We start from the raw sequence: 27678 nt of genomic DNA, 5'->3' as shown, positions 1-27678 counted from the left end.
AACAGATCGGTGGCCAAAGCCCCGGACATTCCTCGCAGCGCTTCGGCCGCTGCGCGGCATCAGTAACGTTACGCTCCTCTCTCTAGCGAGCATGTGGGAGGTAATAAATTTGGGAGTGGGAGCCCCCGTTAGGGGGAAGATTCCCGAGGGAGGCCAGCATGGCAGTGTTTATTTCTGCGGGGACTGCTGGCTGTTATTTTTAAACAACAATAGTTTAATAAATAAATGAACTTGCTGCCACGGAAGGATATAGCATCAGCCAGGGCTGTTGAAGCCGGCATTTCCTTGGAAAATGGAAGGGGCAGGTGTTTCCCTGCCCCTGACCCTGCGCGCAGCCCCCCTGCCCTGGGAGCCAGGCTGCCGGGGGGGGGGACACACACACACACACCGCTCACCCTGGGGGGGGGGGGCAGCTCCCCGTGAGCGTGGGGTGTTCGGCGTGGAAGGAATCCACCGGCTGTGGTAGAGCACAGGTGCAGCCCCGATAATAAATCGGGGGGGGCGATCTGGTTTCACAGCCTCTTGCGCAGGTGGTGGTGGTGGGGGGGTGACAGCGGCTTCGGGGCTGGCCCCTGGGGGGGGGGGGGGGGGGGCGCAGCGGCAGAAAGAAGCGGGTTGGAAAATTCGCCTGGGGAGGGAAAAAAGCGAGGGGAGGGTGCGCAGCGGCGGCCGCCTGTCATCCATCGCCCCCCCCCCCCCCCCCCCCGCAGCCCGCCCCGCACCGGCGGGCGCGTCCAGCGGAGGGAACGGGAGGGCGGCGGGGCCGGGGAGGAGGAGGAGGAGGAGGAGGAGGAGGAGGAGGAGGAAGAGGAGGGTGGTGGGGCTCCGGCGGGCCGGTCCCTCCCGGCCGGGCGGTGCCGGGGGGGGGCGGGCGTTCTCCCTGCCGGCGAGTTAGTACAGTCCGGGGGGGGAGGCCCTTGGCGGCGAAGCGGCGATGGGGGCGGCGCGGCCGCAGTGAGCCCGGCGGGGAGCGGAGAACGGAGAACGAGAAGGGAGCGGCGGGCCGATGGCGTTCAGCGCCTGGCAGATCCTCTCGCCGGTGCAGTGGGCCCGGTGGACCTGGTCGGCGGTGCGGGGCGGGGGTGGCCCCGAGGGGGAGGACGGCGGGGCGGCGGAGGAGGAGGAGGAGGAGGAGGAGGACGGCGGCGGCGGCGGCGGCGGCGGCTCCTCGCCGGCCGAGGGCACGGTCCTGGGTTTCAGGCAAGTGAGCCGCTGCCGTTTCGCCAGCGCGTCCCACGGGGAACGCGGGACCCACGCGTGGACGGCCGTGCGGGGCTGCGAGCGCGTCCTGCCTGCCATCTCCCTTGCAACCTGCCCCGCTCGCTGCCCGGCATCATGCTTGGTTGCCCCGGGGGTTTGGGAGGGTTTTGGGGGGGGGGGGGGGGGCCGCATCCTGCACCGCGCCTGGGGAGCCCGGGGTGGGTGGGTGGGGTGGGGTGGGGTGCGAGCGGTCCCGGTGGCTGGAGCTCCCCGGGAAGCTGCCGGTGGGCACAAGGTTGGGAGCGTCGAGGCTCGCTTCCCAAATTCGCTCCCGGCAGGGGAAGATGCCGCCGGAGCTGTCGTGTCCTTGGAGGTCCGTGTCGGATGCTCAGATAGCTCGGGAGAGACCCGGAGGAAGCAATCCTGGAGGCTCGGCCGAGAGGAGGGTTTGGGGGTACGCGGGGGGGACGCTCGTGATGTTGTTTCACCTGCTCTCCCTTTTCCCTTTGCTAGCGTGTTCCGCTGGACAGGAGAGAGCGGCCGCCGCAGGATGCCCATGGCCGGCCGGCCCGGGAGCCGGTCCGGCTGGGTGTGTAGGCAGTGTGGAGGATTTCAGAGCTAGCCTTGAAAGCGGTAATTCCTCACTCTTTTCCCCCCCTCCTCGGCAGCTCGGACTCCGAAGGTAATTTTGAGACCCCTGAAGCAGAAACGCCAACCCGCTCGCCACTAAAGGAGTTCTGCGAGCCGCCGCCGGGATCGCCGGAGCCTGAGGCCGGGACCCAAGGTAAGGAGCCAGCGTGCACCTTCTGCTTTTCGGCTCCCCGCTCCGGATGCGGAAAGGCAGGGTGGGGTCAAGGAGGAGAAGTCGCTTGTTTTGAATAATGCCTGCCACATTTTTTGTGGTTAATGGCCTGGATGGTTCAAATGCCAGTACTCGGGGCTGTGCGCTCTGCAAAGGGCTGTTCTCTCACTTGAGTGAAACGTCGATTTTACCGAAGCGCTTTGGAGGGAGGGGGCCGCGCTGCAGGCTCAGAAGGGTCAGTTTGCCCCCCTCGGCTCATGCCTACGCAGTGCAAAATTACCATTGTGCTGTTTTGCGACCACGGGTGGCACCCTCCTCTGTCCCTGAGCCGGGGAGAGAGCGAGAGGCTCCGCACGTCGGGTTTTGTGAGCTGCCGAGCCGGGCTTGAGGCTGCGCCCAGGGATGCAGAGGCTGCAGCCGGGACAGCTGCGATGGATTGATCGAGAGGAACCGAGGATGTTGTTGAATCATTTTGTCAGTTCGACTGCCCTGTGCCACTTCCCCCACAGACAGCACGGTGCCCAGGGCAGCCTCCCGTCGCTGCCTGAGGCGGAGAGTGGGCTGCTGGCCAGCGGGAGCTGCCCCACACGTGCCCCGCATGCCGCTCGCCCTTGGCTCTTGCGCAGGAGCTGACGTGGTGCTGGGTTTGTGTCCTGCCCCTGGCCGGTCGGTGATGGAGGTTTCATTGCACGGGTCTCTCTTCTCTGGAGTTAGCGGCCAGGTGTCTTTGCTGTGTAGCTGCTGTTAAAGATGTAAGAGCTCGACGCTGCTAAACCCCGTTTCTGGAGAAATCGCGAGGGATCTGCTGAAAACGCAAAGGGTTTGCTTTGCCAGCGGGGTCCCGTGTTGTTGCTGGTTTGTCCTTGTGTCTCACGCTGGCCGCTGCTCCTCTGAGTGTGGCTCCCCATTAACCCTTGGCCTTTTGGGGACCAGCTCCCCCCCCCCCCCGTTGTCATACCCTTCTCTCCAGGGGGAATTGCGGTTGGTGCCTGTGGCTGATTATGTCTGGTTTTGTGCTGCCAGGAGGAGGCTTTGAAGCTCCAGCACCTCTGCAGCACCGGCTGGAGGTTATCAGGGCAGGGCAGGGAGGAGACCTCCCCTTTCATCTGCTCTCTCAGCAGAGCAGGGTGACTGGGCAATGTCAGGACGTCTGGGAGCCCCCGGGGGTGTCTGTGGGAGGGCAGCCTCTACAGGGCATGGGGCAGTGCAAGGCGGGGTGCAAGGTCCCGGACAGGCCATCCTGAGCATCCTCTGCCCTTTCTTGCCCGACTGCCTCTCGCTGCTGCAGGGCCCCCGGTATGCAACTTGCAGTATTGTGTGTTTCTTGAATGCTCGCAACAGCAGGCTGGTGGTGGCTTACGGCTCGGCTGGTTTCGGAATGTGGTAGCTCGAACCAGACCCTGGGTCTTCCCTGTGCAGGAGCCCAAGTACTGCGTGACCTTGGCAGTAACAGGGTGCTGTGGCTCTCCATCTCCTGCGGTGGTGTTTCGCTGTTGGGATGGATCTGGGTGCCCATCCCTCCCTGTGGAAAACACAGATTTGTTTGCCTTGATGGAGGGAGCGCTTGGTTCACGCCTCCGATAATCGCAGCTCTTGGAATAATCCTTCCCTTTTGAGAAGGGATAATAGAGACATCTTTACTTTCGGGGAATAATGTCTGGGGAGGGGGAGAGGGGAGATAAAGGCTTTCCTAGCAGGTATGAGGATCATTTCTGCCAAAGCTTCTGCTCAGGGAAGCACGTTGCCTCAGACTCCAGGGTGTCACCGTCCCAAAGTGTTCCCGTGCCCCTGCATCCTGGGATGAGCAATTCCTCGAGGCCAGCCTGGCACAGCAGCGAGGGAGCCGGCCGCTCCCGGCACCCTGCGCACAAAGGTCGCAGTGTTGTGGGGCTGAGGAGATGATCTCCGGCAAAAGCTGTTTTTCTGTGCTGGCTGGTGGAGAGCAGGATGTTGGAGACAGCAGGGCCAAACCCGCTGTGTGACAGCACCCAGCTCCATCCCTTCCCTGTCCGGGGCTCTGGCTGCATCTCTTCAGCGTCTCTGAAATGGTGGAGGGAAGGGCTGCGAGTTTGTGGTGCGCAGAAGGCATCCTGGGATGTTAAATCGCCGTACCTTAGGTAATCTATACGTTAAGCCCTCGTCTTTGCAATGCTGTTCTGCAGCAGCACGTACCCTTTCGTCTGGCTGCAGCTCAGGAGCAGCAGCGGTAATAAATGCCGCGATCGGGAGGCAATCCAGCGTAATGGCTGCTTGTCAGTACTGAAACAGCCGAGCTGTTGCGTGTACGGCGAGAGCCGCTGCCCTGCAGTCGTTGGGGAATAGCTGCTGCCAGTGCCTGTGTACACCTGGGCCAGCATGGAGCGGGGGGACCTGCACGAGCCCAGACCCACGGGCAGGCACACGGGTGGGCACGGCATCTCCCAGGCTCGGGGGGACTGGGAGGAACAGACACTCGTCTGTCTTACAGCTGCAGTCTCATCCTTACTTGGGAATAAATAGGGTCAGGAAACTTGTGAGGCAGAAGCTGTGACTCCGGGGGCTGGCTGCTCTGCGCGCAGCTGAGAGGTGGCCTGGATGCTTTAAACCCTGTTCTCGGGGACGAAAATTCAGCCGGTCCCATCGCCGTGGGAAGGGGGTTGCAGTTAGGCTTTATGCCCATTCAGTATCACTCAGTTTTCCTCTTGCTGTCTCGGCCTAGCGGAGGCTGTAATTCTGACCCAATCTGGCTAAGGAGTATCTTTAGTCATCTGCCAGAAGAAGATCGTGTGTGCAGGGAAACGAGCAGAAGCAACAAACGTGGAACCATCAGTGATGGGAGCAGCCTCATCAGCTTTTACTTCTGTTACCCTGATGCAGGGCACGTGTTTTCCGGTGCGTTAGCGGCGGCATCGTTTGCCGGTATGCTAATTCTTAACAGAATAGATTTAAAAATAGATCAACGGCTGTTAAACAAAAGCGGAAAGCCAAAAGAGGAAAAAAAAGTCGTTAGCTACGTAAGCCTAAGCTGAATGTACCGGCCAGATATCCTGTGCTCAGCCTGCGTGTTCGAGTGAGCTGGGAAAGGGAGAAATGCGTGACTCATGCTGTGCACAAAGCATGAGCGGAATCAAAGGCTGCAGATAGTGGAGGGGTTGTTCTTGCCTGCGTTTGGCATTCAGGGCCGTGCAGAGGATCATTGCTGCTTCACTTGGTTGCTGTGTGTGGGATGAAAAGGGCGCGGAGCCTTTGCATCGCAGCGCTGCTGCTGCCAAGTTTTTCTGATTCATTTAAGGGAGCGAGGGATGGCATGTAGGAAAGCTGTTTAGTTAGTCGATGTTTGTGTTTAATTTCAGCCTAAGGAAGACAAGCGTAACGATTATAATGCACACGCACAAAGTGCCTATTACTGTGGTGCCAGGCTGTCCTGTCTGTATGTTTTCCTTTAGAGAGTATAAAATCTTCGTTTTCACTTTGTAATATCCCCTCGGTGTACACTGGCCGGACCAGAAGCAGGTTTGCACTCCGTGCACAGCTGGTACAACTCCTGTTTTCAGGGATCCAGAGTGCCTTTTATTGGATCTGTGTTTGGGATGGATCCTGGAGTCACTGAGCATGCCTTGCTGTTGGCAGTGTCCGTTTTCATGGTGGGACGAAAATGTCCTCACCTGCAGGGCACAGCGCCGGAGGGAAAACGGGAGAGCTCGGGCTCACCTTTTCGGTGATGCTGAAAGGCATCTGCTGGGCTGCCCGTGAGAAGAGCTGGTCCGAGGGGGAAACCTGCGTGTGGTGGGTCAGCAGCAGCCTGGCTGCCAGACCCCCTTCTCCTGGGGTCCCGTGGGGCGTTCAGCACAGTTTCGGCCCAAAAGGAGGGTTAGGGCAGCGAGGCGGCTGGCGAGGCGGCTGGGCTGGGGAGGCACTGGCTGTTTCTGCAGGCTGGTTTCCCTGGCAGGAGACGTGAGCTGAGGGAGTGCGTGCTGAGCCGGCGCGGCGGCTCTCCAACGTGACTGCACGGGGGTGGCGGGGAGCTGGGCTCGCTTCGGGATGTAAATGCATGCAGAGGCTGTGGAGGAACAGGGAGAGCTGCGTGCAGCTCGCCGGGGTTGGGAAGGGCTCCCTTGGGAATAGGCAGCGCTGCACCGAGGTTATCGCGATGCTCGTACCCGGCAGAGCAAGGGCAGCTGCGGGGGCCGGAGTGCAGACCTCGGCTCTTCCCAAGCGCCCAGAGGCCCTTCGGGTCACTGGTTTCTGTATCCTGTGGAATTGTTCCCGCGGGAACGCGTTTGGCAGCTGATGGGACGCTGCGTTGGAGGCAGAGGAAACGCACAGGGGGAGGAACTGCAGCCGCCTGGCTGGGGCCAAGGGGGCTTGGGGCCAGGCTGTGCCCCCCCAGCCCTTGCTGGGCAGGAGAACCCGTGTGGGGTGGGTTTGCCCGGGATGCCATCACCTTTGGGACTGCTTTACAGGAGGGGGTTTTGTCCTGCTCTCATCAGCAGGCAGAAGGGGCAGGGGCTGGCTCTCCAACCCTGCCAGAGGCAGCTGAAGCTCCGGATGATGCCCCGGGAGCACCCGTGGTCCCGGCAGGTCCCTGTGGCGAGGACTCTGCCCCACAAACCATCGCACTTTTCATCCTGGCAGCGCTTTCTGGAGAATTGACCTTGTAGCCTTGCCTGCCTCTGTCCTCTGTATGGGTCTCGGTGCCGATGCGAGCCCGTCCCACGGTGGCCTCGGCCCCCAAGGCTGTGGTCCTCCAGGGACCTGAATAGCTGAGCCCAAGCAGAGCTGAAAATCGGAACTCTGGGGCATTGCATGAGCGTTTGGGGAGGGCAGAGGTGGGATTCTTGCGGTGGAGGTGGGCAGGCTCCTTGCTGCCCCTTCAGCTCTCGTTCCTTCCTCTCGGTTCCCTCGGGCTGTTGCTCAGACACAGCGCTGAGCGTGGCTGTTAACTCGCACAAGTGATTAATACCTGTCTCGTACCCAGGGCCTCTCCGGAGAAGGAGAAAAAACCCACCGAGCTTGCGGGAGGGACGGTCCTACTTCAGAAGATTGCCGAGATCGCAGGCGGGCTCCTGAGCTGTCTCTCGCCTGCACCTCCTGTCTCCCAGTATATTCCTGTTCTTCCACTCTTGGACTGGCTGAGTGGGCAGCTGCGCTGCAGGCAGGGGCTGTGGAGCAGCTGAGCTGTCTTGGGTGCAGAAAACAAGCGAACCACAAAATTGGAAGACCTGGGCAGGTGGTTCTTCTAATTTTTATGAAGAAATGGTTGCTCTGAGTGATGGTCACATGCACCATCCCTTCTTCTCTCCCCGCCCTGCAGACATCCACAGCAAGGAGAGGTGGTTTGCATGCTGACTGCTTGTTATTCAAGAAGTAATTACTCACTGCTTGGGTTAGAAACCAGGATGGGCTTATGTCTGTGAGAACGGCGGCTGCAAAACCTTCCGGTGGGAACGTAAAATGCATTTAAAAGGTGCCTTTTGCCCTGACTTTGAAGTCTGTTCTTCTATTCAGGGCTGTCTCAGTGAGGTTTAAAACATCTGAGCAACACAGCAAGTGTAATAACGTTTTCTTTGGGGTCTGTTAAGGAGGTTTTCCTGGTTCCTAATGATGGAAGGGCCTGGCAGGCGCTGCCTCAGAGTGTTTTCTGGCCGCACTCCAAGTACATATCCACTGGATTTGTGTTTACTGATGCGTTTTCTGGGGCAGCGAGGCGACGTCTATTTGGAGGGAACTTTTTTGCAGTTGGAGGGAGTTTTTTTGCAGTCTCAGGGAGCACACAGCCCCTCATGATTCATTTCCATGGCTTTTAGCATCCTAGAGATCAATTATGCAAACCACGAGCCATCAGCTGACTCAGGGTTGTTGGCTCAGTGTCCTGGATTAGCCCGGGGACCAGATTTTTGCCTGATTCACTCTTCTTCTTCTGCCAGCCTGTGACTCGCTCGGTCACCAGCAAACGTGAGCTGGTTGCAGATGCCCCGCGATAGGAAGAGCCTTTCCAGGGAGACGCGCTTGGGGCGGCGGGAGCTTGTCATTGGCAATGCTCAGCCAAACCTCCCTGCGAAACGAGGGCACGCTTGATGTGACCCCCCTCCACGGTGCCAGGGCAGGGTTGCAGCAGTGGAAGGGGGAGAGGCAGGTTTCCCCGGCACAAGCTTTGCATCCCCCGTGCCACCGTTCCCAGGTTTTCAAACCAGTTTGGTCCTCGGGCGAGGACTGGTTTCGTTCTGCCCTTGGAGGACCTGGCTGGGCTGCATCTCCCCAGAAAGTTGCCAGCGAGAGCTGCGGGTCCTGCGTGCTCCCTGATGGGTGCTGAGCACCCCAGCATCCTGTTCTGCCTTATCCTGGGAGTCTGTGCAATCGTCCCTGGCTGAGATGCGGGAGAAGAGGTGCAGCTGAGCTGAGTGGAGGTGACACTGGGTGTTTTCCTCTTGTGCCTTTGCGTGCCAGTGCTGAGGTCCTGGCTCTAGGTGCTTGGTGGGTGTAGTTTTCAGGATGCCTCGGTAAATAAGGAGCTTCCCCATCCCTTGACAGCAAAGAAAAGATTAAAAAGTAAAAAGATTTAGGGGAAGGGATTGGAGTAATAGCGATTAAGTCATGGATCAGGATTTGTGATTAAGAAACCCCGACAGCAGCGCGGTGAGCCTGGCATCAATGCACAGGCAGGATTTCTGCAGGCAGAAGTGCAGGCAGCGTGTGGCCGAGTTTCGGCAGGCAGGATGGAAAGTGCAGGCAGGCAGGGGTGCTGAGCAGAGCAGCTACAAGCACCTGCACCCCGCTGCCGGCAGGCCCTTTCCTGCGGGCTCGCCGCTCTTTGGGGCTCTCATTGCTCTGCTGTGCCCTCCTTCCCTCCCACCCCATCAATAAATGCACACAGGGGTTTTTGCTCTCCCAGCGCTTTGGCTTCTCGCGCTGATGCATTGCAGCGACGGTTTGTGAGCACCGACTGCGTACAGCTGCTGTATCTGGAGTTTCTGGTTTACAGGGGACCCTCCAGGTTTACAGGGGACCCTCCCGATGGCTGCATGTCCCCGGTAGTGGCCGAACGGTGCTCTGGTGTGGGCAAGGACTGTCCGTACCGCACGGCAGCCCCGTGTTGGGTGCCTGTCGGGACCGCTGAGGGTCTGCGGGAGAGCGAGGGCTGCGGTGTCGGGGGAGAGGAGCGGTGCTGCCAAACCCGCTCCTGCACCTCAGGGTGCAACGGTTGAGTCCTGGGGAGCAGTTTGCGTCCGGCAGCTTCCCTCTGCCTGGTCCACATCCAGCTCCACAGCCCTGGCACCAACCACCTGCGGGCGGCTGACCCCCAAATCCCCTCTGCAGCCTGTTACGTGCTCATTCATTAAGCACAGCATCTCGTTCTCATTCACGGAATTCATGTTTCACGGTGTTTTCTCATGTCAAGCTTCCCTGAATTCCTCACGGTAATTCTTAACTCTCCGCCCAGGTGAGCAGTGACTCCCTGTCGCTGTCATTCCCACTTGGATGCGAGTGTTTCTGCCCTGGGAGCAGCTGCCCCACGGTCAGTCCTGGCCAGTGTCAGGCCCTTGGGAGCCTCGCTGGGATTTGCAAAGCCCCCCTGGTGCTGCCGCCACCCTGGGTGGGAGCAAGTGGTGGGGAGTGGAGAGGCATACATGGAGATGTTGGTAGGTCTGCCGGTGTGCAGACAATGCCTCCCTGCGCTCACAACTACAATTCATTTATATAACTGCAAGCTGCAAACCTAAGATTGCAGTTGGCAACACAGCACATAATTAGGGATGCTCTACCTTGTGGGATATATTAATGAATCGTATTAAATAAAGAGTTCTGCACTCACATTAAATAAGAATATTCATGTACTCCATTACATGACATATTAAAAAACCCCAAACAACCAAGCAACAAAACAGAGAACAATGCAACTTGTGCACACCTGAGAAAGGAAAAGAAAGAAAATATGTTGAATAAGTAGTGCTATAAAAGGCAGTAAAGCTTTTGCCAGAGACCTTGTAGTCTCTTGCACAGATTTACAATTGTGTTTGATCCTCCTCCTTCAGTTTCTCACGGGACCCTTGTCTAGCTTTGTCATTCTTTACTATGAGACTGACATCAGTCAGCTGGTTTGTAGCCAGTTGCACTAATAATAAACTGGCAGGGCTCGCCCTTGGCGTGCAATTTATGTAAATTTTCTCCACTGTGTTCATGGGCTTCAAATTTTACAGAAAGTGCTTGAAGCCAGGGTTACACGGTCATTCTGGCAGGTAGGGAAGCTGAGCTTTGGGTCAGTGGATCCCCCGCAAAACTTGACCCTGGAGCAGTTGTGAGGAGGGGAGAGGAACCGCTCTGGAAAGGGGTGCTGGGCAGGTGGGGGTTTAACCGGTTCCTTTTATCTTTTCAGAGCCAAGTGGCCATGCCAACCTGCTGGTAGGGGAAGCCTGCCGGGACATCTCACCTGGGACGCACCCCAAAGATGAGGTTCAACCGGAGATCGGAGCCCCTAAAGCCAGCTTGGGTACTAAAGGGGAAACCGACCCCGAAGACTCAACCCTGACACAGCCGCCGGCTGAAACCCAGTGTCCAGCTGCGCTGGGAAGCAGGGCTGACGCTGGCTGCGCTGCCGTACCTGCTGCAGCGCCAGTGCCGGTGCTCCATGCGGGCAGAGCTGCCCAGGAGCGGGTCATGTCCGGAGAGGACGCGGCGGATGCCGGCACGGGGCTGGTGGAGCCGAAGGCTGATGCCCTGGCCCGGGAGTGCTCGCCCAGCCGGGGCCAGCTTGAGAAAGGGAAAACACCTTTGCTGGGGAGGAAAACAGAAGAAACCACAGAGGAGACCCCAGTGCCCCAAGCGTCCTACCAGTTCAACCCTGAGCAGTACGATGAGAGTGTAAAGCCCTTTGTGGCAGAGGGCTGCCGGCTGCAGAGCTCTCCCCCGGCAGCCCCGCGCAGCCTCTCCCATCCCAGCAGCAGCCCTGGTGAGCAGGGAAGGGACCTGGTCCCGGAGCCCAAAGGGCAGGTCCCGAAACCCGAGGTCGATTTTACGGAGGGGGGAGAGAGCCCGGAGGCCAGGAGAGCTGCGCCCAGGAAGGGCAGCAGGATTCCGGCCAGCAAGCTGACACCGAAGAGACACCGAGAATCCCCCAAGAAATCAGCTGAGGATGCGGAGAGGGGTCCCACGGAGCCGCTGCCTCCCCGGGGCTCCCCCCGGCTGGGTCCCGTGCTCTGGGACAACCCGGGTCTCAACCCCTTCAGTGGCAGCTCAGCGCTGCAAAACTCGCCGACTCTCCCCAAGGGCTCTTACCAGTTTGACCCCGATCACTTTGACTCTGTGGATCCATTCAAGCCCACCAAGACCCTCGCCGGCACCGCTACCAACTCCTGCCCCACAGCCGATAACAGCCTCAACGAAATCCTCGAATCTCAGACGCTGGAGGTGCAGGACGATCTCGTGAAAGGCAGAGACTCCCCGAAGAAGCCCAAGTCGCGCCTGATAACGTGAGTGCTGGTGCGTGCGGAGCGGGGGGCTGGCAGCCCCCTCCGTTCCCCCGTGAGCGGGCAGAGCGGCAGTGGTGGTGATGGTGCTCCTGCTCCCGTGCCTTCGGAGCGAGCCCAAAATACCGACGTGTACCTCGGGTTCTGCTGCCGCCCCGGTTTTGTCTGGCCCCTTGTCCTGGCAGAGAGGCAGCTCCCCACTCTCTGCCGGTGCCCTGGTCGCTCAGGAGTGGATGGGAGGAGAAGGATGGGTGTCCCGGAGCGGTGCCAGTGTCCCGGGTCCCAGACAGAGAGGGGAGGGCTGGATCAGGACCCGCTTGGCAGGATCACCTCTTTGGAAAACCCCTCGGGGCTCTGGCTCGTGGGGTTGGGGTGCAGGCACTGTAGGGTCGAGGAGTCAGAGCAAAGCTGTAATGGAGGCTTGAGCCTGTAGAGGGTTTGCCAAGCACACAGGAGGGTTTGTAGGTCTCCTGGAGCTTGTGGATGCAGGTCTGGTTGATCAGATGCTGCTGGGACATTTTGTGAGCTGCCACTGAATTTCTCTTGTTATAACAGGGGAAGAGAATAGAGGTTGAACAGGCAGATTGTTTGTTGCTTTTACCACATCTGCACAGGCAGTAGGGAGCTCGTTGTCCCTTGCTGAACTATTTAAGTGCATTTTTAGTTCCTCAACCATGCTATTTAAAACCCCCTTATAGATGATGACATTTCACGGTATCTCCTGGGAATGCAGACAGCATTACCCTCCTCCTCTGGGTACAGGTTTAATCGCTAAACCTTGCTATTTTCTTGGTATTTCACCTGTTTTATCACAAGCGTCCTCCAACCTGTGTCTGGGCAGTGCTGAAGTCTCAGCCTGACATTTAAGACAGCAGCTGCTGAGCTGGGCTCGGCTCTATCTGCCCTCCCTCCGCAGGCTCTCTGAGCGGGCAAGGGAAGCAGAGGGGATATTGCACAAGGGAATAATTGCCCAGCCAATTTTGGGTCCTTCCACTATAATTTGTGATTGCGCTTAACACGTGTAATTGGAACCAGTTGAAAGCAACAGCGAGCAATAAGCTTAAAAAGGGAAATTTTAGGAGCACAGAGTTTGTGGCTGATTTGGCAGTAAAACCAAAACAAGCCATCATTCTGCTGACGGAGTCTCCGGTGGGAAAACTAGAGAGTGGGTTTTTACAGAGAGAGCAGATAAAACCTAGCAGGCACAAATAAGAGTATGTTGGGTGTTTTTCTCTTAGAAATACTTTGCAGAGACTTGATAGGGATTTTTCAAGAGTTGGCATTCCCGTGTATGACCGTGGGCGAGCAGGAGCTGGTGGAGAGGGGAAGCGGCTGGGAATTTGCAGGCTCCCTCTGAGCAGCAGGGGCTGCTCAGGGCGCTCGCCTCCCCGGCAGCGGGATTTGTGGTTGAATCTCACCCTGCCGCCGCAAATAGCAAATGCAGAATCAGAGCGTCCTTTATCTGTGTGTTCGTTCCAAAAAGGCAGAGCTGGGCAACTCACTGTGCTTCTCCAGATGAGAGTTAATATCCAGGTCTTTTCACATGCTCTTCTTCTCTCCATCTGTCTGTCTCTCTCCCTGTCCATGCTTTGGTGCATCAGGACCACTGAACAAGTGAAATTTCTCTGTTTTCTGTTGTAAGTACTCTCTTCTGTATTTCTTTCTTCTTTTCCTTTGCTGGTTTTTGTCCTCTCTCTCTGGGTGCGTGCTGGCCCCACTCGTCTCCATGGCATGCAGGCTCCTTCTTGCCCTTTGACTCGTGCTCTCCGCTGTCTGATTTGTGTCCCGCACCTCTCAGGCTGGATCCCTGGGGCAGCTTAGCCTGGCGAGTGCCTGGGGGCGAGGGAGGAGAGGCGAGGAGAGCTGCAGCCGAGGCGTGCGCCTGCGCTTGCTCTCGCAGCATGCCGACTCGCAACGCCTTTGGATGATGTACAAGTACTCGAAACCGGTGCACCGGCTAACGGAGGGGGAGCAGGTTTCTGTGCAATCCAGGTCCCTGGAAATGGGTAGATTTTAGTCCCAAAGGTGAGGGTTGTCTTTTACCCCCTGCCACGCAAAACCACCGGGCAGGCAGCTGCTGTGGAGGGGTAGGGTGGAAGGCATTAGCTGGGAGGCGAAGGAGTCAGGGGGCTGTCTCCTCCGGCGCCGGGATGTGTCAGATAGTCCCAGGGGAGCTTTGCCCTCCCAGACGGCTCCTAACAGGGCTTTCTTTAGATCTTTGGTAGCTCTCCCCCGAAGCATCCCTCCTGTGCCCAAATCCGGGATGGTAGAGCTGGTCTGTGAGATCCTGGACGGGTGAGAAAGCACGGCTCGAGTAAAGCAGCCTTCGTTCGCTGCCCTGCGACCCGCACTGCTGCAGTGGGGCTGTGCTGTACCCCTGGCAAGAGCAACCCTGCGGTGGGACACCAGTGAAATATCGAGTGCCCTGTGCTGTGCCCCCCCAGGGCTTGCTGCTGCCCTGCGCTTCCATCCCACGGGGAGGGCGAGCAGGAGGGACCGGGGTTACCAGGGACCGGGGTTACCCCCATTTAGTCTCCTGGCAATGCTCCGTGTCTCTTACAGATTGTCAGCCCCCCCAGACCCTCTGGGCTTGTCTGGGCTCTGCTCTCATGCAAGGAGAGTCAGAGGAAGGAGCACGGGCTTAGTTCCTGATCTTGTGCCGTCCGTCCCAATGCCCTTCTTGTCCGCTTAGTGCCGCCTGCCATATGCACGAACAGAGTTAGAGCTGGGCTCAAGCACTGACATCTGTGTCTCGGCTGAGAACTGATCTGCCTTTTTACAGCACGGTGTTCAACAGTGGATGTCTGTCTCGTAATGTGGGCCCTGCAGCCCGGCAGGTTTGCCCTTAGCGGGGCAACGCAGGCAGCGCTGCCTGCGTTTGGGTTTATCCAGCTGTGAACACCGGTAACTCCTGCATGGGCGGCTGTGCGTGTTCTGGCCTCGGGGGCTGTGGGGCAGAGCTGGGGCCATTGGCCTTGGCTGTCTTCTCCCTTTTTCCCCATCCCCTTGAATTACAGAGCTGTTATCTTGGGGTTGGGAGAGGGGGATCAAACCAGCTACCAGATGGTGTGATAACACCGGCCCCGGGAGAATGTGCAGAGCAGAGGTGGGTAAGGACATGGCGAGCTGCGGTTTAGCTGTTCGCATTAGGGCACGGTGGAGAAAAACAGTCAAGAGCGATTTTTCAGTCTGACCCAGGTGTGCATGTTAGCGTGCAAATGAAATTTCCGTGTGCCGTGCCACGCTGCTCGGTGTGCTCTGCTGGCGCACGTGTGTGATGGGACGGGGAGGCTGGAGAGTGAAGTGGGTGGGGGTGATTCTTTAAACCCAGGAACAGCTCGCTGCAATCCTGCTTGAGCCTCTGCCCATGTTCTTGCTGCGGGGAGCGCTGAGTCTGGAGGCAGAGATCCCTCCCCAGGTATCCACAGCGGGCTGTCACACGAGCTGTCTCCAGCTTAGCGAATATGTGTCTTCTGGGGGGTTTGGACGTGGCAGCGAGCCGTCGGAGATCGTTAAACGTGGAGTGAGAGGGTGTTGAGAGATGCGGGAGGAGAGCTCGTGCTCTCCTTTGCGTGCCGGGGTGAGAGCCGTGAGGCATGTCATCTCATCGCTGACTCCCTCAGCCCCCGCGGGCTTCGGTGGCACGGACCCTGTGCCACGCACGGCCATTCCTGCTGGGATTGTCCCTCCGCCTCCTCGAGCCGAGTCAAGATGCGGATGCCCGGTGTGTCAGGACGTGGCTGTGCCCGCAGTCCTGTGCAGATGGACTCCGGGATGGCACGCTTTGAGGAACGCGGGACAAAGTTCCAGGGAGAGCTTCCTCACTGGAGGGTATCCAGCCAACGGGACCACCTGAAAGATCAACCTGAGCTAAACCTTCTCCCATCCACAAGGCCCTTCTCCTTGGGACAGCATTTGCATGTGGCAGAGGGAGCGTTCGAGGCACAGCGGATTGCCCTGGTGCTCTCCCGCAAGCAAAGCAGAGCTCTGTAACCAGCAGGTCTCTGCCCCGGCTGTGCAGGTCTGACGTGGGAGACACGTGGATGCTGCGGGGACATCCCAGACAAACCTCCAGCTGCAGGGACAGGGTGTGAGACGGCCTGGAAATGGTTCGTTCCTGCAGAAAATCAACGTGCACTCAGACCTCGGGATGCCGTCGGACTGGATGCATAGGACGAGGGTGCAGCAAGGGAAATCTTTCTTTGCCGGCTCCTTGGCCATTGCCTCTATCACGGTCAACACTTTGAGGTCTTTTCTCCCATCCTTACCTTCAACAGGAATAAATGCCTCAAAGACAAACCCAATTGCTTTGTAGTCGTGTGTTTTGTTTGCTTGTTCCTTCTGTTCGTTCCAGAACTTGCTCTGCCTCGATATTTCACTGGTGAGTGGGGTTGCTGGCACGCAGCGGGGTGCAATGCTAGCGCTGGGGCTGTCTCCCCTTGCTTGGGCTGTCTCGCACGTGCCCCCACCTCCTCCCCACGCCACCCACGCGAGCCCACACCTCAGCCGGCTGCTTCTCTCTCCCCTGCAGGAGCGGCTGCAAGGTGAAGCAATATGAGACGCAGTCCCTGGTCCTGGACGTTTGCACTCAGGTATGTGAGATCCGACCCTGGGAGCCGCTTGGCTGGGCACAGGGATGCTCGGGTGGCAGCATGGGGAGGGCTGGGCTGGCTCAGCTTTGGGCTGGCGTGTGCCCGCAGCAACGCCTGACCAAAAGGGCCAGTTCCCTGAAAGCAGCAGCTTCCAGCCGTGGGGGGAACATCTTCCCCCTGGGCAGTTTCTGGTGGGAAGGGAGGGAGGAGGGCTGTGCTTGGTGCTCACCCCAGAGGGGGAACTTGTCCCTGGGGGTTTCCTGGCCAGGAAACACTCTCTGTTTTCCACGTGCTTCCTTAGGGACCATGTGTGTGCGGTATCTTAGCCCTGTCCCCAGCACGGGCCAGAGCAAAGCACCGAGCTCTGTGGTCGGGTTAATAGATTTTGCGTGTTTGTCACGTCTGTCCCTGCTACCATGTGTTTCCTTCTCCCAAAACTTGCTGAGGAGCTGGCGGGGAGCAACTTGTCAGTGGCTGCTAAGCCTCCCGTGCTTCCCATGGACTGTCCAGCAACCTGGTTGCCTGATCCCCATGGATTAGCTCAGTCCTGCTTAACCGCATGCCTTGATCCTACAGGATGAAGGAGCGTTGATCTCAGAAATCCCAGATATTGCAAATCGGGATGGACATGCCACCGATGAGGAGAAGTTGGCCTCCACCACCTCCGCACAAAAACCGGCCGGGCTGGAGAAGAAGGGCGAGCCAGAAGATGACCTGGAGTACTTTGAGTGCTCGAACGTTCCCGTGCCGGCAGCGAAGCACGGCACGGAGGCAGGTGAGGAGCATCCCCGCTGCCTCTGGCCCTGGGGACGCGTTGTGTGTGCACCCAGGCAATCTCTACAGCTTCTGGCAATGAATTGGTGCTGTTGAGGCAACGCAGCTTGGCCACAGTTTATTTACACCGACAGGGCTAAAGGCTGCCGCAAGTTATAGTGAAACCTCCAATTGCTCATCTGCACTATTTCCATTACGGAAAAATCACAGTACAGGCTGTCTTTAGACTCTCTCGGCACAGACCCCCTCCCCACGGTCCCCACGGCGCTGCGGCAGGACGTGACTCAGGTCGGCGAGGCTCCCTCCCCGCGGCACACGCTGCCCCAGTCCCGGTGCCCTCCTGAAACTGGTGTTCACTGGGGAGCCGAGACGAGGGCTGAGCCGAGCAATCGCATGCCGCTCGGCCGGGATGCTCCCAATGCGTGGCCTGCCTCCCGGGTTGCCTTGCTTAAACCCTGTGCCAGGAGCAGAGCTGCCGGGACTCGGTGTCCCCGCACAAGGGCTGTGGTTGATGGAGGTGTCCGTGTCGCTGCAGAAGACCTCCGCTAATGCTCCTGGTGGCATTTTGCTGTCAGTCTCATATGTAATTAGCCTCTCTGACCAATCCATTAAAAAATAATTAAAAGCCAGGCAACATGACATTTAATCAATAGCAATGTTATAGGTGCAAGCAGGAGAGATCACCACACGGAAGGTTTGCAGCTCTCCCCCGTGCGGGTACCCATTAATCATTTCCCCTGAACGCTGTGCAGAGCTGCAGGCTCTCGGGAGAGGAAAACAGTCCTTTGTCTCTCAAGGGAGGAAAAATCTGACAGTCAACAGAGAGGCTGGGAGGTTTTATTTATTGCTGCTCGTCTCAGAGGGCCAGGCAGGGGTGCACAGGCTTGATGCCGGCTGCAGGGATGGTGCGGTGAGCTGTGGCATGCAGCCACTGACCAGGGCACAGGGATAAATGGGGGGAAATAGTAGGAAATCTGCAGTCACCAGCATTACCTTGCCTCCTTCCTTTCCTAGCTGAGCTCTCGCAATACGCTTTTCTCTGCGCAGTTAACACATGAATAGCCAGTCATGTCTGCAGTTGTCTGAGTGAGGTTCATAAATTATCTCCCACGCTATGTGAGACAGCAGGGTGTCCCGCGCCTTGCAGACGAGAGGAGATGGCTTTTATCTTCTCTCCGCTGCTGTTAATAGCAGGGGCCATGTGGCAGCTCCTTTGGAGGGTGTCAAGCCCAGTTGACGTGGGCTGAGGTTTATGCTATTCGGAGTGGTCCGAGCAGCTGGGCTTCACCCCAGGGATGCATCCTGCCCGCACCGGCCACCAAAGTGCAGAATGTCCCGTGTGTCTTCATTCCTCCTCCTCGGCCCTCCACGGTCCCAGGGAACGGCTGGTGTGGGTGGCAGCTGCGGGGACACGGGGCTGAACTGCCACCAGAGGGAAGTGTTGGTTTCCACTCCAGGGAGTGCAGGAGGAGAAGCTGGCAGGGGTGCAGGATGCGTCCTCCCTGCAAGGGCAGGAGCCGGGGACAAAGAACCCCTTTGGGAGGGGAATCTCAGGGGATGCAGAGACTCGGGGGTACCCCTCTGCATCCCGGCAAATCCACATTTGCCGCCAGGCTCTTGCTTCCAGGTAGCTAAAAGGTTGTATTTCCTTGTCTTTAGGCTTTGAAAAGGAGATCTCCAAGCAGATGGAAAAGGATGGGCCTGGCATCTTCCCCGTGAGTGTCTCTTGCTTCCTCCTCCCTCACCTGCAGGGAGGCTCAGGGCGGCTGTGCCGGTGCGGTGCTGGAGCGGCTGTGCCGGTGCTGGTGTGCGGCTCGGCGGGGCAGTGGGGCTGCGGGACGGCTGATCCCCCTGCCCCACAGCTGCTGCCTGCCCCACCGCGCAGAGGGCTGGAGGGAAGCCGCGGCAAACGTTGCTGCTAATCCCAGAAGCGCTACCGACACCTCCCCGAAATGAGCTTCTTTGGGAGCTAAAGTTCTTGAAAAGCCCCACGCAGGGGCTCGATAAAAATAGCCGTGATTTGCCGGCAGGCCAAGAGGAGCCTGGCAGAGGACGGCTTTCTCCCGGGTGGGTGCCGCCGCTTGTGGCATGGGAAGGAGAGATGGTGGGGATGGAGCAGGGCTGGTGAGGAGCCAGGGCTGCGGCCGTGGAAGGGCAACGAGAGCAGACCCTGCCTTTGGAAGGGGCTGAATGACGGCGAAAGGGCAGAGGAGGTCACGGGGAAGGGACGAGCCGCAGGACAGGGGCTGTGTCTCACGTGGAGGAGTCCAGGGCTGGCTCTGACGGCCGGTTGGTGCCTGTGCCTTTTACAAGGGATCCTCAGACGCTGCTTTCAGGAAGGCAGCTGACAGCAGAGAGCGGGGGGGATTAATAAAAAGAGCCCTGGCTCTGCACCCACAAGTGACCCTGGCACCCTGGCAGTGGCACATCTGCGTGGGGACACCCCCGATGTGCCCCGAGGAGCCGTTGGAGTGTCCCCAAGACTCCTCTGCTGCAGGGGGGGACCCTGTGCCAGCTTAGCCACCCCTGGCCAAAGCTGCTCAAGGTGGCAAGCAGATGACAATGAGATTAGCAACATCAGCAAAATGAGCTTCTCTGAGACAGATTTAACTATGCTAAGCCCCACAAGGACATTAGGCGAAGCGAACCTTTTGTTTGGTGCTGGGGAGAACGTGGGCAGACTCTGCTCCTGCAGATGAGCCAGGGTCACTCCAAAACCACAGTGTGGGAGGATTTGCTGTGGGACAGGCAGCGGGCAGAGGTTCTTGCAGGTGTTCAGGTGCCCGCCTGCTTTTGGGAGGTGATGTGGGAGGCTGCTGCCAAAACCACAGGGGGCTGAACCGGCTGCCCGGACCCAAACCTGCGCCCGGGGGTGGCTTTGGGGGTGGCTTCTGTCACCGGCCATCACTTGCCCGGTGCTGCGGGCAGCAGAGCTGTGAGAGCCGTGAAGGGCTTGGTCGTGCTTGAACCTGAGCAGCAGTCAAAGCGCTGGGGAGGAGGGGAAAGAAAGAAGTGCTTTAGTGCTCTCGTTTCCAAAACACAGCAAAAGCAGACTGCCTCCTCCAAAGCACTTCTCTATTTATGGCCTGGCAGCCGGTTCCCAAGGAGATGGCTGCACAGGGCTGTCACTTCAGCTGGGATGATAAAAGGAGGAACAGGCGGTGGTGTAAGCCTCAGTTTGAAGGAATGCTGTTCTGGAGGCTTTTCAGGCTACAGGACCCCCTCGAGGGAAGGGATGGGGCCGGCATCCAGGCAGCACTGGGGGGGCTTGGGTCACGGGGCTGAGCTCTCCCCCCCCACTTTGTTCCCTGCAGCTGCAAGACTGGTGCAAAGGAGCTGGGCTCTGGGGAGAGAAAGCAGGGAGCGATGGGGGTAAAACCACCTCAGACCCTCATGGGAACACCCATAATGGAAACAGGAGGGTGCCGGGAGCCCTTTGTGAGCATCTCCAATTTTGGAGCTCTCCTGAACAGCTGGGGAACTGTGGGATGAGCAGGGCTGTCCCTCGAGGAGGGGAGCAGGAGCAGCCTTGGAGCTGGGTCAGCCAGACCCCTGCTTTGCCAGCGAGTGAAGCTTGCTCCCTCCACCAGCTCCCTTGTGCATTTGGGGTGATCAGCAATGCCCAGCAAATGTCCCTGCAGCTGCCGGCAGTAATTTGGATGCGTCAGCTGCAGCGACATCTCCACCTGACCGGGAGGTGATGGAGACAGGCGACCCAGACCCTTGCAGATCCCCCACGTGTGGGTCACAGTCAGCAAAGATCCCCCAGGCTGGAGATATTTTTAAACCAGCCACAGGGAAAGTGAAGGGATGTCAGATGTGAACACATCTCTGCTCAGAGCTGGGTCTCATCCTTCCAAAATGGGCCCTTGCTGGGTCTCCTCTTTGGGATGCTGCTTCCCCAGGGCAGCCCGTGGGTGTCCTGTGGCGCAGCCCCAGCTCCCAGCATGGGACTGGGCAAAAAGTGCACTAAAATCCCCATATGGGCTCTGCCGGGTGTCTGCCACCAGGCTCTGAGCTGTCAGTGTGCAGGTAGGGAGGTTCGGTGCCTGAACAGAGGCTGATAAAATGGGGGAGAACACCCCAAACGGGGGAGGCAGGGTGAAAAGAAAACCCACGCAGCATCCCAGCTGGATAATTCCCCCCCAGGGCAATCCCGGGCTGTGCTCCATGGACAAACCCCCCGCCACTGTCACCAGCGTGAGCAGGAGCGAGAGTCCCCTGGACGGCATCTGCCTCAGTGAATCCGAGAAGACGGCCGTGCTCACCCTCATCAGAGAGGAGGTAACAGCCGGGGACCCCGTTTTTCCCGGGTGCACCCCAATACAGCAGCCATCCCAGGGCTGCCCCTTGCCAGACCCCGTCCCCGCTGCTGCTGTGGTGGGGAGCAGGGGCAGCTCTGCTTTGCCTTGGGTTGGGGGGGGTCTGGTCCCCTGCACATCGCAGGCACGGGGCAGCAAGGGAAACCACGCAGAGCGCGTTCCAAGGGTCCTGTGTCTGCTGCAACCTAGATCATCACAAAGGAGATCGAAGCAAACGAGTGGAAGAAGAAATACGAAGAGAGTCGCCAGGAAGTCTTAGAGATGAGGTAAAAGCCTTCTCGCGTGTTCGCCTGCCTGCTCCCCTGCGCGGTGCAGCGCTGTGCTGTGTTTTCCCTGTTGGGAGGTGGGTTAAGCGGGGCCGTAATGGGATGATACGGCTCGGCGGCATCGGGATGGGACACGTTAGGAGACATGTACTCTTTGTGCTTGGGCTGCGTTGAGCCTGCCGGTTTCTTTGTTGCGGGAATAAAATCCCATTAGCCACGCGGGCCGGAGCGGCTGGAGGGAGGTGTTAGCGTTGAGCAGCGATGATGGGCATTGCAGCACCAACGGCTGGGGCTGCTGCTTGGGCTGCCTTTCTGGTGTGGGGAAGGGGCAGCACGGCCCCGGGGCAGCTTGCTGGTAGAACAACTCTTACCTGCTTTTTTTCTCCCTTTCTTCTAGGAAAATCGTGGCCGAGTATGAGAAGACCATTGCCCAGATGATAGGTAAGGTGCTGTCGCCTGGCTGGGCGTGCGGGGCAGGGAGCTGGCTGCCACAGCCGTCCCCGCTCAGTCACCATGTCCTCACTGTTTATTCTCCATCACAGAGGATGAGCAGAGGACAAACATGACATCTCAGAAGAACCTGCAGCAGCTCACGATGGAAAAGGACCAGGCTCTGGCAGACCTAAACTCAGTGGAGAGGTCCCTCTCGGATCTCTTCAGGAGATACGAAAACCTGAAGGGTGTCCTAGAAGGCTTTAAGAAGGTCCTTTACCTTGGTTCTCTCTTTCTCCTTGCAGCCCTGGTCCCTGGACACAGTTCCTGTGCAGTATTTGCCCCACTTTGTCCCATGCTGCAGCACCGTGGCTCTCCCATCCCATGCAGTGCTGCTTCAAATGCCCTGGCCCTTGCTCAGAGGACCGCTCGCTCCCTTTCCTCTGCCCGCTTTCTGCTAAATGAGCAAAGAATCTTTCAAATGCCAGGGGAAGCCAGTGCGGGGAGACCAGTTCTCCGGCTCTTCTCCACTCTTCTCCCCGCCGCTCTCCTCCTGACCTGCCGGCAGCGGAGCATCGTGCCCTGGGCAGAGCTGCAGCCAAGGGAAAAGCAGGCGCCAGGGCAAAGCGCCCCGAAAACCCCTGCCGCCTCCTACACACCGTTTTTCCATGCTGTTGAGCTGGATAAGGGGCTCCAGCATAAGGGAGAAGCTGGGTCTATTTAAAGCCTTTTTCTTTTAGACTCAGAACAGGATATATCGTCCCATCAGAGCAACATCTCAGTGCTCAGTCTCCATGCAGATGGATGTACTTTTTTTTTTCCAGAATGAAGAAGCTCTGAAGAAGTGTGCTCAAGATTATTTAACCCGGGTCAAGCAAGAAGAGCAGCGGTATCAGGCCCTGAAAGTCCACGCAGAAGAAAAATTAGACAAGTAAGGTCATGCATGAGATTGCTGGGTGCTTAAAGACCTTGTAGGGCAGTGTCTCCATTTGGCTTTCCTGAGGTTTGAAGGCAAGAGCTTATTGATGTGAAAAGCTGCCTCTTACAACCTCAAGCTCAAATGACTTTAAATGGTTGTAAGTAAGCCAGCACAAATCCCTGAACAGATTCTCTGATCTCTGCTTAGTTGTTTTTTTTTAATGGAGAACCTGAGGTTCACAGTCTATTTACAGTCCCTTAACAAGTTCCCACCTTTCAGAGGGCTCCTGTTAGTGGTGCGCGAAGGGGTCCTGCAGCTACCCAGGCTCGGCTGATGAGCAGTAGCTCATCGACACGCAGTATCCCCGAGCGAAGCGGGTGAGGAACTGTCTTCGCTTTGCTCTGAGAAAGCAGAGTTTCCATACAGGAATTTGGAGGAGCTGAATCAATCCAATTTCATGCAGGTTTTCCATAAGGGAAAACCACCTCTGAGGCATCCAGGCAAGCAGGAGCCGGGCTCTGCCGATGCCGCGTGGTCTAACGTCGCGCTGCGGTGCTCCTGGCTGCGCCCAGGCGTGACCGCCGTCCCCTTCTCTCCAAACCCCACCGCAGAGCCAACGAGGAGATCGCGCAGGTGCGCACGAAGGCCAAAGCGGAGAGCGCGGCGCTGCACGCCGGGCTGCGCAAGGAGCAGATGAAAGTGGAGTCCCTGGAGAGAGCCCTCCAGCAGAAGGTAATGCGCCCGCCCTGCCTCCTTTCTACAAGCTCGGCTGGCTTTTGCTCTGAATTTCCAGTTTGCTGCCCTGAGCATCCTGTTGGTGCTGGAGGTGTCCTTCAGATTTTTGGCCCAGAAAGCGTTTTGTGGGTTTGGTTTTTCGGGTATTTTTTTTGTTTGCTTGTTTTGTTTGTGGTTTGTCTTTTGGGGTTTTTGTTGTTGTTGTTGTTGTTTAAATATGCAACTGCGTCTTCTAGCAAGGAAGGAGATGCAAGCTCTGCCCAGGTGTAGGAATGGCTGCGTGCAGCGATGTGGCTGCCGGTTCAGGGCTGCCATGCGTTTGGCTGTCTTGGAGCGTGGGCAGAGCTCGCTCACGTGTGCCCGCTAGCAGACACGTGGGCTGAGCAGAGCGTGGTGGGCTGCAGCTTGGTAGCTGCAGGTCTCTGTGCAGCACCGGGGGCTGTCGGGGACGAGGAGGGGTGAGCCCAGGAGTCCTCACAGCACCTGGATAATAATGCAGAGAGGAGCTTTCGCTGGGGCAGGCGCGGGAGCCGGCTGTCCCTTCCTGCGCTGGCTCGGTGGCAGATGGGTCTGGGTGTTCCTGCATCTGTGCCGCTGGGGGGGTCCTCAAGGTCTGCTTTTCTTCCAGAACCAGGAGATTGAGGAGCTGACCAAGATCTGCGATGAGCTGATAGCGAAGCTGGGAAAGACAGACTGAGTCTCACCGCCCCTCGTCCAGCACTCTGCACTTGGCCGCTTTTCTCGTAACGTCAAGCACCTTGCCTTACCACCCAGGAACCCCCCCCCCCCCCCCCAGCAGAGAAGCACACGCGTCCAGCTGCCTGCTCTGCTTGGCTGCCGGACCCCACGGCCCCCCACGTAGAGCCGGTCCCCACACTGTCCCTGTCTCTGTTTCCCAAGGGCTCTGGGGCTGGGTTCCCTGCGGTCAGGCTGGGCGCGCGTGTCCCTCCTGGGGTCCGCAGCAAGCGGCTGCCGTGCCGTCCGTCTGCACGGATGCCACCTCCCAGTTGGGAGGTGACGCCCCGGGGCTCTGTCCCCCTCGGTCGGGCTGGGTCTAGTTGTGCCCCTACATGCTCTGTCACTTACTGTCCTCACGTACTTAATTGCACAGGTCCAGCCGCACGGTAGGTCCTGTCCCGGGACGCGGGTGATGCCAGGGTTGGAGCCACCAGCCCTTGCGCTGGGGAAGGGGACCTGGCATGTGGGTGCACGGCTGGGGAGGCGGTGAAGGTGCCCCAGGCACCCCCCACAGGTGGTTTGGGGCCACCAGCGTAGATCCCCTGTAGATCGATCAGTTTTGGAGGAGGCGGCGATATTCAAGGGGCTGGTCCCAGTCTCTGGTACACGGGGGAAACACGGCACAGCGCATCCTCATCCCTGGCTGTGCCAGCCTCGGAGGAAGGAAGCCGATGTCTTTACATTCGTGCACTTTATTAGCATTTTTGAGCGCTCGGGCTCTCTGCTCACTTCTTCCAGTCGGGCACGGTCCTGCTACACATCTCGTTCCCCCAGGAGCACGGATACGGCCACTTAAGCGGTAGTAACTTAAGTCGTCTCAAAGGAGAGCCCGGCCAAGGGGAGGGCAGGAGGCTTCTGCACCCAGAGGTGTTTGAGAAACGGGGGACATGTCGGTTCTGGAGAGCTGGGACTTGTCCGTCCGTCTTGCCCGTGGCTGTCCTGCCCGCAGCCCCAGCACCTCCTAAGGCTTGTTAACGTGGGTTTCTAGTCCGCTTTAAAACGTGCAAAGCCAAGCCCCTTGCTGTTGGCTCCCCATGCCCTAGTGAGATTAGTTCACCACTTTGGACGTTGCAGGAGAAAGGAAGCAAACCCTGAACTGCTTCACAATTCTGCTGACTTAAGGCTCTTTTCCCCAGTCAGTGCAGGAAGGCAAGGAGGAGCGCAGTACTGCCCTGGGTCTTGCGCTGCTGTCAAAAATGCCCTTACGGCACTGGATATTAAGAGAACCAAACAAAAGCCAGCCTTCACAGGCAAAGGCAGATCCAGACAGCAGTAAAATACACTTTGAAATCTCTCTGGATGCAGCCCAAAATCTGACTTTCCATGCAGGCTGGCTGCCTGCTCTATTTCAGAGGTGTTTACGGGACGTGCCAAGCTCCAGCAGAATTGCTGAGGTTGCCTTTGCACTGTGCTTTGGGGGGGCTCTGGCGTGATACGATGTGTTTAAATCCGTGCGTAGATCCCGCGTGTGCCCTCCTGGTAACACCGTTGCAGGAACCAGCCTTGCCCGGTGAGTTTTGCCGTTTTGCACGCTGCGCAGTGCCGCGTTTTTCTGGCTGCGGTGCCCTGGGCAAAGCGCTCGGCATCCACGAGCAGTAACCGGTGCCGTGGGCCGGGGTGTGCCGTGGGCTGTGGGTGCTGCGCCTCGGGGTCGGTGCAGAACCGTCCCATCCTGCACAAGGCAGATCGATGGGATCGGGCAAGAGCTGCAGTGGTGGAGGATTCTCTGCTATCAGCTTGAACAGTTAGTCGTAAAGCGTCAAATAAGGGAAATATTTGCTGTTTGGACTGTTTCCTACCCAGCCTATCTAAGACTTTCGCAAACCTTTTTGCTGCTACCTTTTTGTAAAAGATTTGAGCTGTTTTCCTTCTATTTTCTAATTCCCTGTGTTGAGCATGCAGTGCAAACATCTGTTTAAATCAGAGCCATACACCTGATATATATTTTGTTAGTTATATTATGTATAGAGAGAATTTATTATACACTTAAGCAGACAAAGATGCCGGCAGCCTGCTCTAGCACACAGAGTCCAGGCCTGTTCACCGCGCTCCCAGTTATCCCAGTGAACGGGCTGGTAGCTGTGCAGTAGGGAAGCTGATGGCTGATAACTACTTGGAGCTGTGCACCTGCAGCTGTGTGCTGAATATTCACTCCTTTGCACACCTGACAGAAAGGAAAAACATTTTTTTCCTGTTTTTTTTTTCCTCCCCCCCCCCCTCGCCCCCTTTGTCCCTCTAACGGGCTGGTAGAAAAGCCTCTGTCAGATGATCTACAAAGACTATTTCTATTTGGGGAGTCAAAAAGCCAGCCCCAGCCCACTGGAGCATGACTCCCTTTCCTTGCATTTCATCAATGTTTGGGGTTTCACAGACTATAGCACTGGTCTTTTCTTCTTTTCCTCGCATGTCCCACTCCAAACCAGCATTCCTGCCTGGATGTGAGTGACCCTTTCCTGGCTGCAGTTAGCTGGGCTTCGGCAGAGTGGTGGTGACAGCAGGGAGTGACCCCCAGAAGGTGCTTTCCCTTTGGACCTTCTGAGAGTCTGTACAGGTCAATTAAAACCCTTGAGAACCGGGGATTTCTTAGGGAGTTGGGTTTTTCTCTTTGCAACCCTTCAGAAATGGAAGGGAGCAGGTCACCAGAGAGCAGCCTTGCCCAGGCTCTCGGCGCTTATAAAAATTTGATTTGGGGCTAGTTTCTGGTTTGGCACGTAGGTTCGCTGCCGTGCCCGGAGCAGCGCTCGAGGTCCCAGCACGAAGCTGATGGAGCCGAAGCGCAGGAGGCAGGTCCCGGGAAGGGACTGCAGGGCACAGCAGCCCTCATCCTCATCCTCTGCATGGGACCGCGCTGCGCAGCGTGCTGGCTTTACACCAGCTATGAACGCCCCAGTCCATCTGTGTGAATGTTTACTTCCCGCTCTACCTGAAGGGATGAAATTTGGGTTCTCTGTTTGCTGTGGCCAGCCAGGGCCAGGTTTGCTCGTGGCGGGGCGGGGATCAGCTCCGAGGAGCAGAGCACCCGGCTCGGGGTGTTGGGCTCACTGAGAGTCTGACCGGAGCATGTTTGAGCTCGGTCTCTCTTCAGGGGGGGTTGTTCTGGCCCCAGAGGTGGCAGAGAATTGCAGAAGTTTTGATTTCACCACTCGGCACTTCCCCAGACCCCCAGCCTGCGTACAAGCGGCAGTCTTCCCTCCCAGGCAAAGAAGAGCCGCCTGGAAGGCCAGGCTGGCTGTGGAAAGCGGCTCCCACGGCAATAATCCGCTCCGGCAGTATCTTCCCCGTCTCTGCTCCATGGCATCTCCCGGTCCCACTTTCGCTGCCTCTCTTGCCCCAGCGCTGTTGCGTTCCTGTGCCTGTCAGCATGCACTTCCAGTCTGGGCAAAGAAGATTCCTAAGGAATGATTTATTAACTATAATATGGTTATAGTTACATATATATAAATATATATATAATG

General features: G+C 58.0%; 1 protein-coding gene across 3 annotated transcripts; it reads left to right on the top strand.

Annotated features, from left to right (window-relative positions):
• Positions 1-926: 926 nt before the first annotated feature.
• TACC1 (transforming acidic coiled-coil containing protein 1) lies at positions 927-26457 on the top strand. Of its 3 annotated transcripts, none has more exons than XM_049831266.1 (14): positions 927-1200; positions 1869-1984; positions 10356-11448; positions 13047-13082; positions 15977-16037; positions 16614-16812; positions 18471-18526; positions 20961-21095; positions 21323-21399; positions 21797-21840; positions 21942-22102; positions 22656-22762; positions 23362-23482; positions 24114-26457. In XM_049831266.1, the coding sequence occupies exons 1-14, from the start codon at positions 1007-1009 to the stop codon at positions 24180-24182; spliced, it is 2469 nt and encodes an 822-aa protein (XP_049687223.1). In that variant the 5' UTR covers positions 927-1006; the 3' UTR covers positions 24183-26457. The 3 variants fall into 3 exon arrangements, with proteins under 3 accessions (XP_049687223.1, XP_049687224.1, XP_049687225.1); XM_049831268.1 differs by lacking the exon at positions 927-1200 and adding an exon at positions 1452-1654; XM_049831267.1 differs by lacking the exon at positions 13047-13082 and having other exon boundaries at positions 928-1200.
• The last annotated feature ends 1221 nt before the right edge of the window (positions 26458-27678 follow it).

This window comes from Accipiter gentilis, chromosome 28 (genome assembly GCF_929443795.1).
Source record: "Accipiter gentilis chromosome 28, bAccGen1.1, whole genome shotgun sequence".
Classification (NCBI taxonomy): Eukaryota; Metazoa; Chordata; class Aves; order Accipitriformes; family Accipitridae; genus Astur; species Astur gentilis.
Note: the sequence above shows the minus strand (reverse complement) of the source record. Positions and strands in the feature narration are given on the sequence as shown.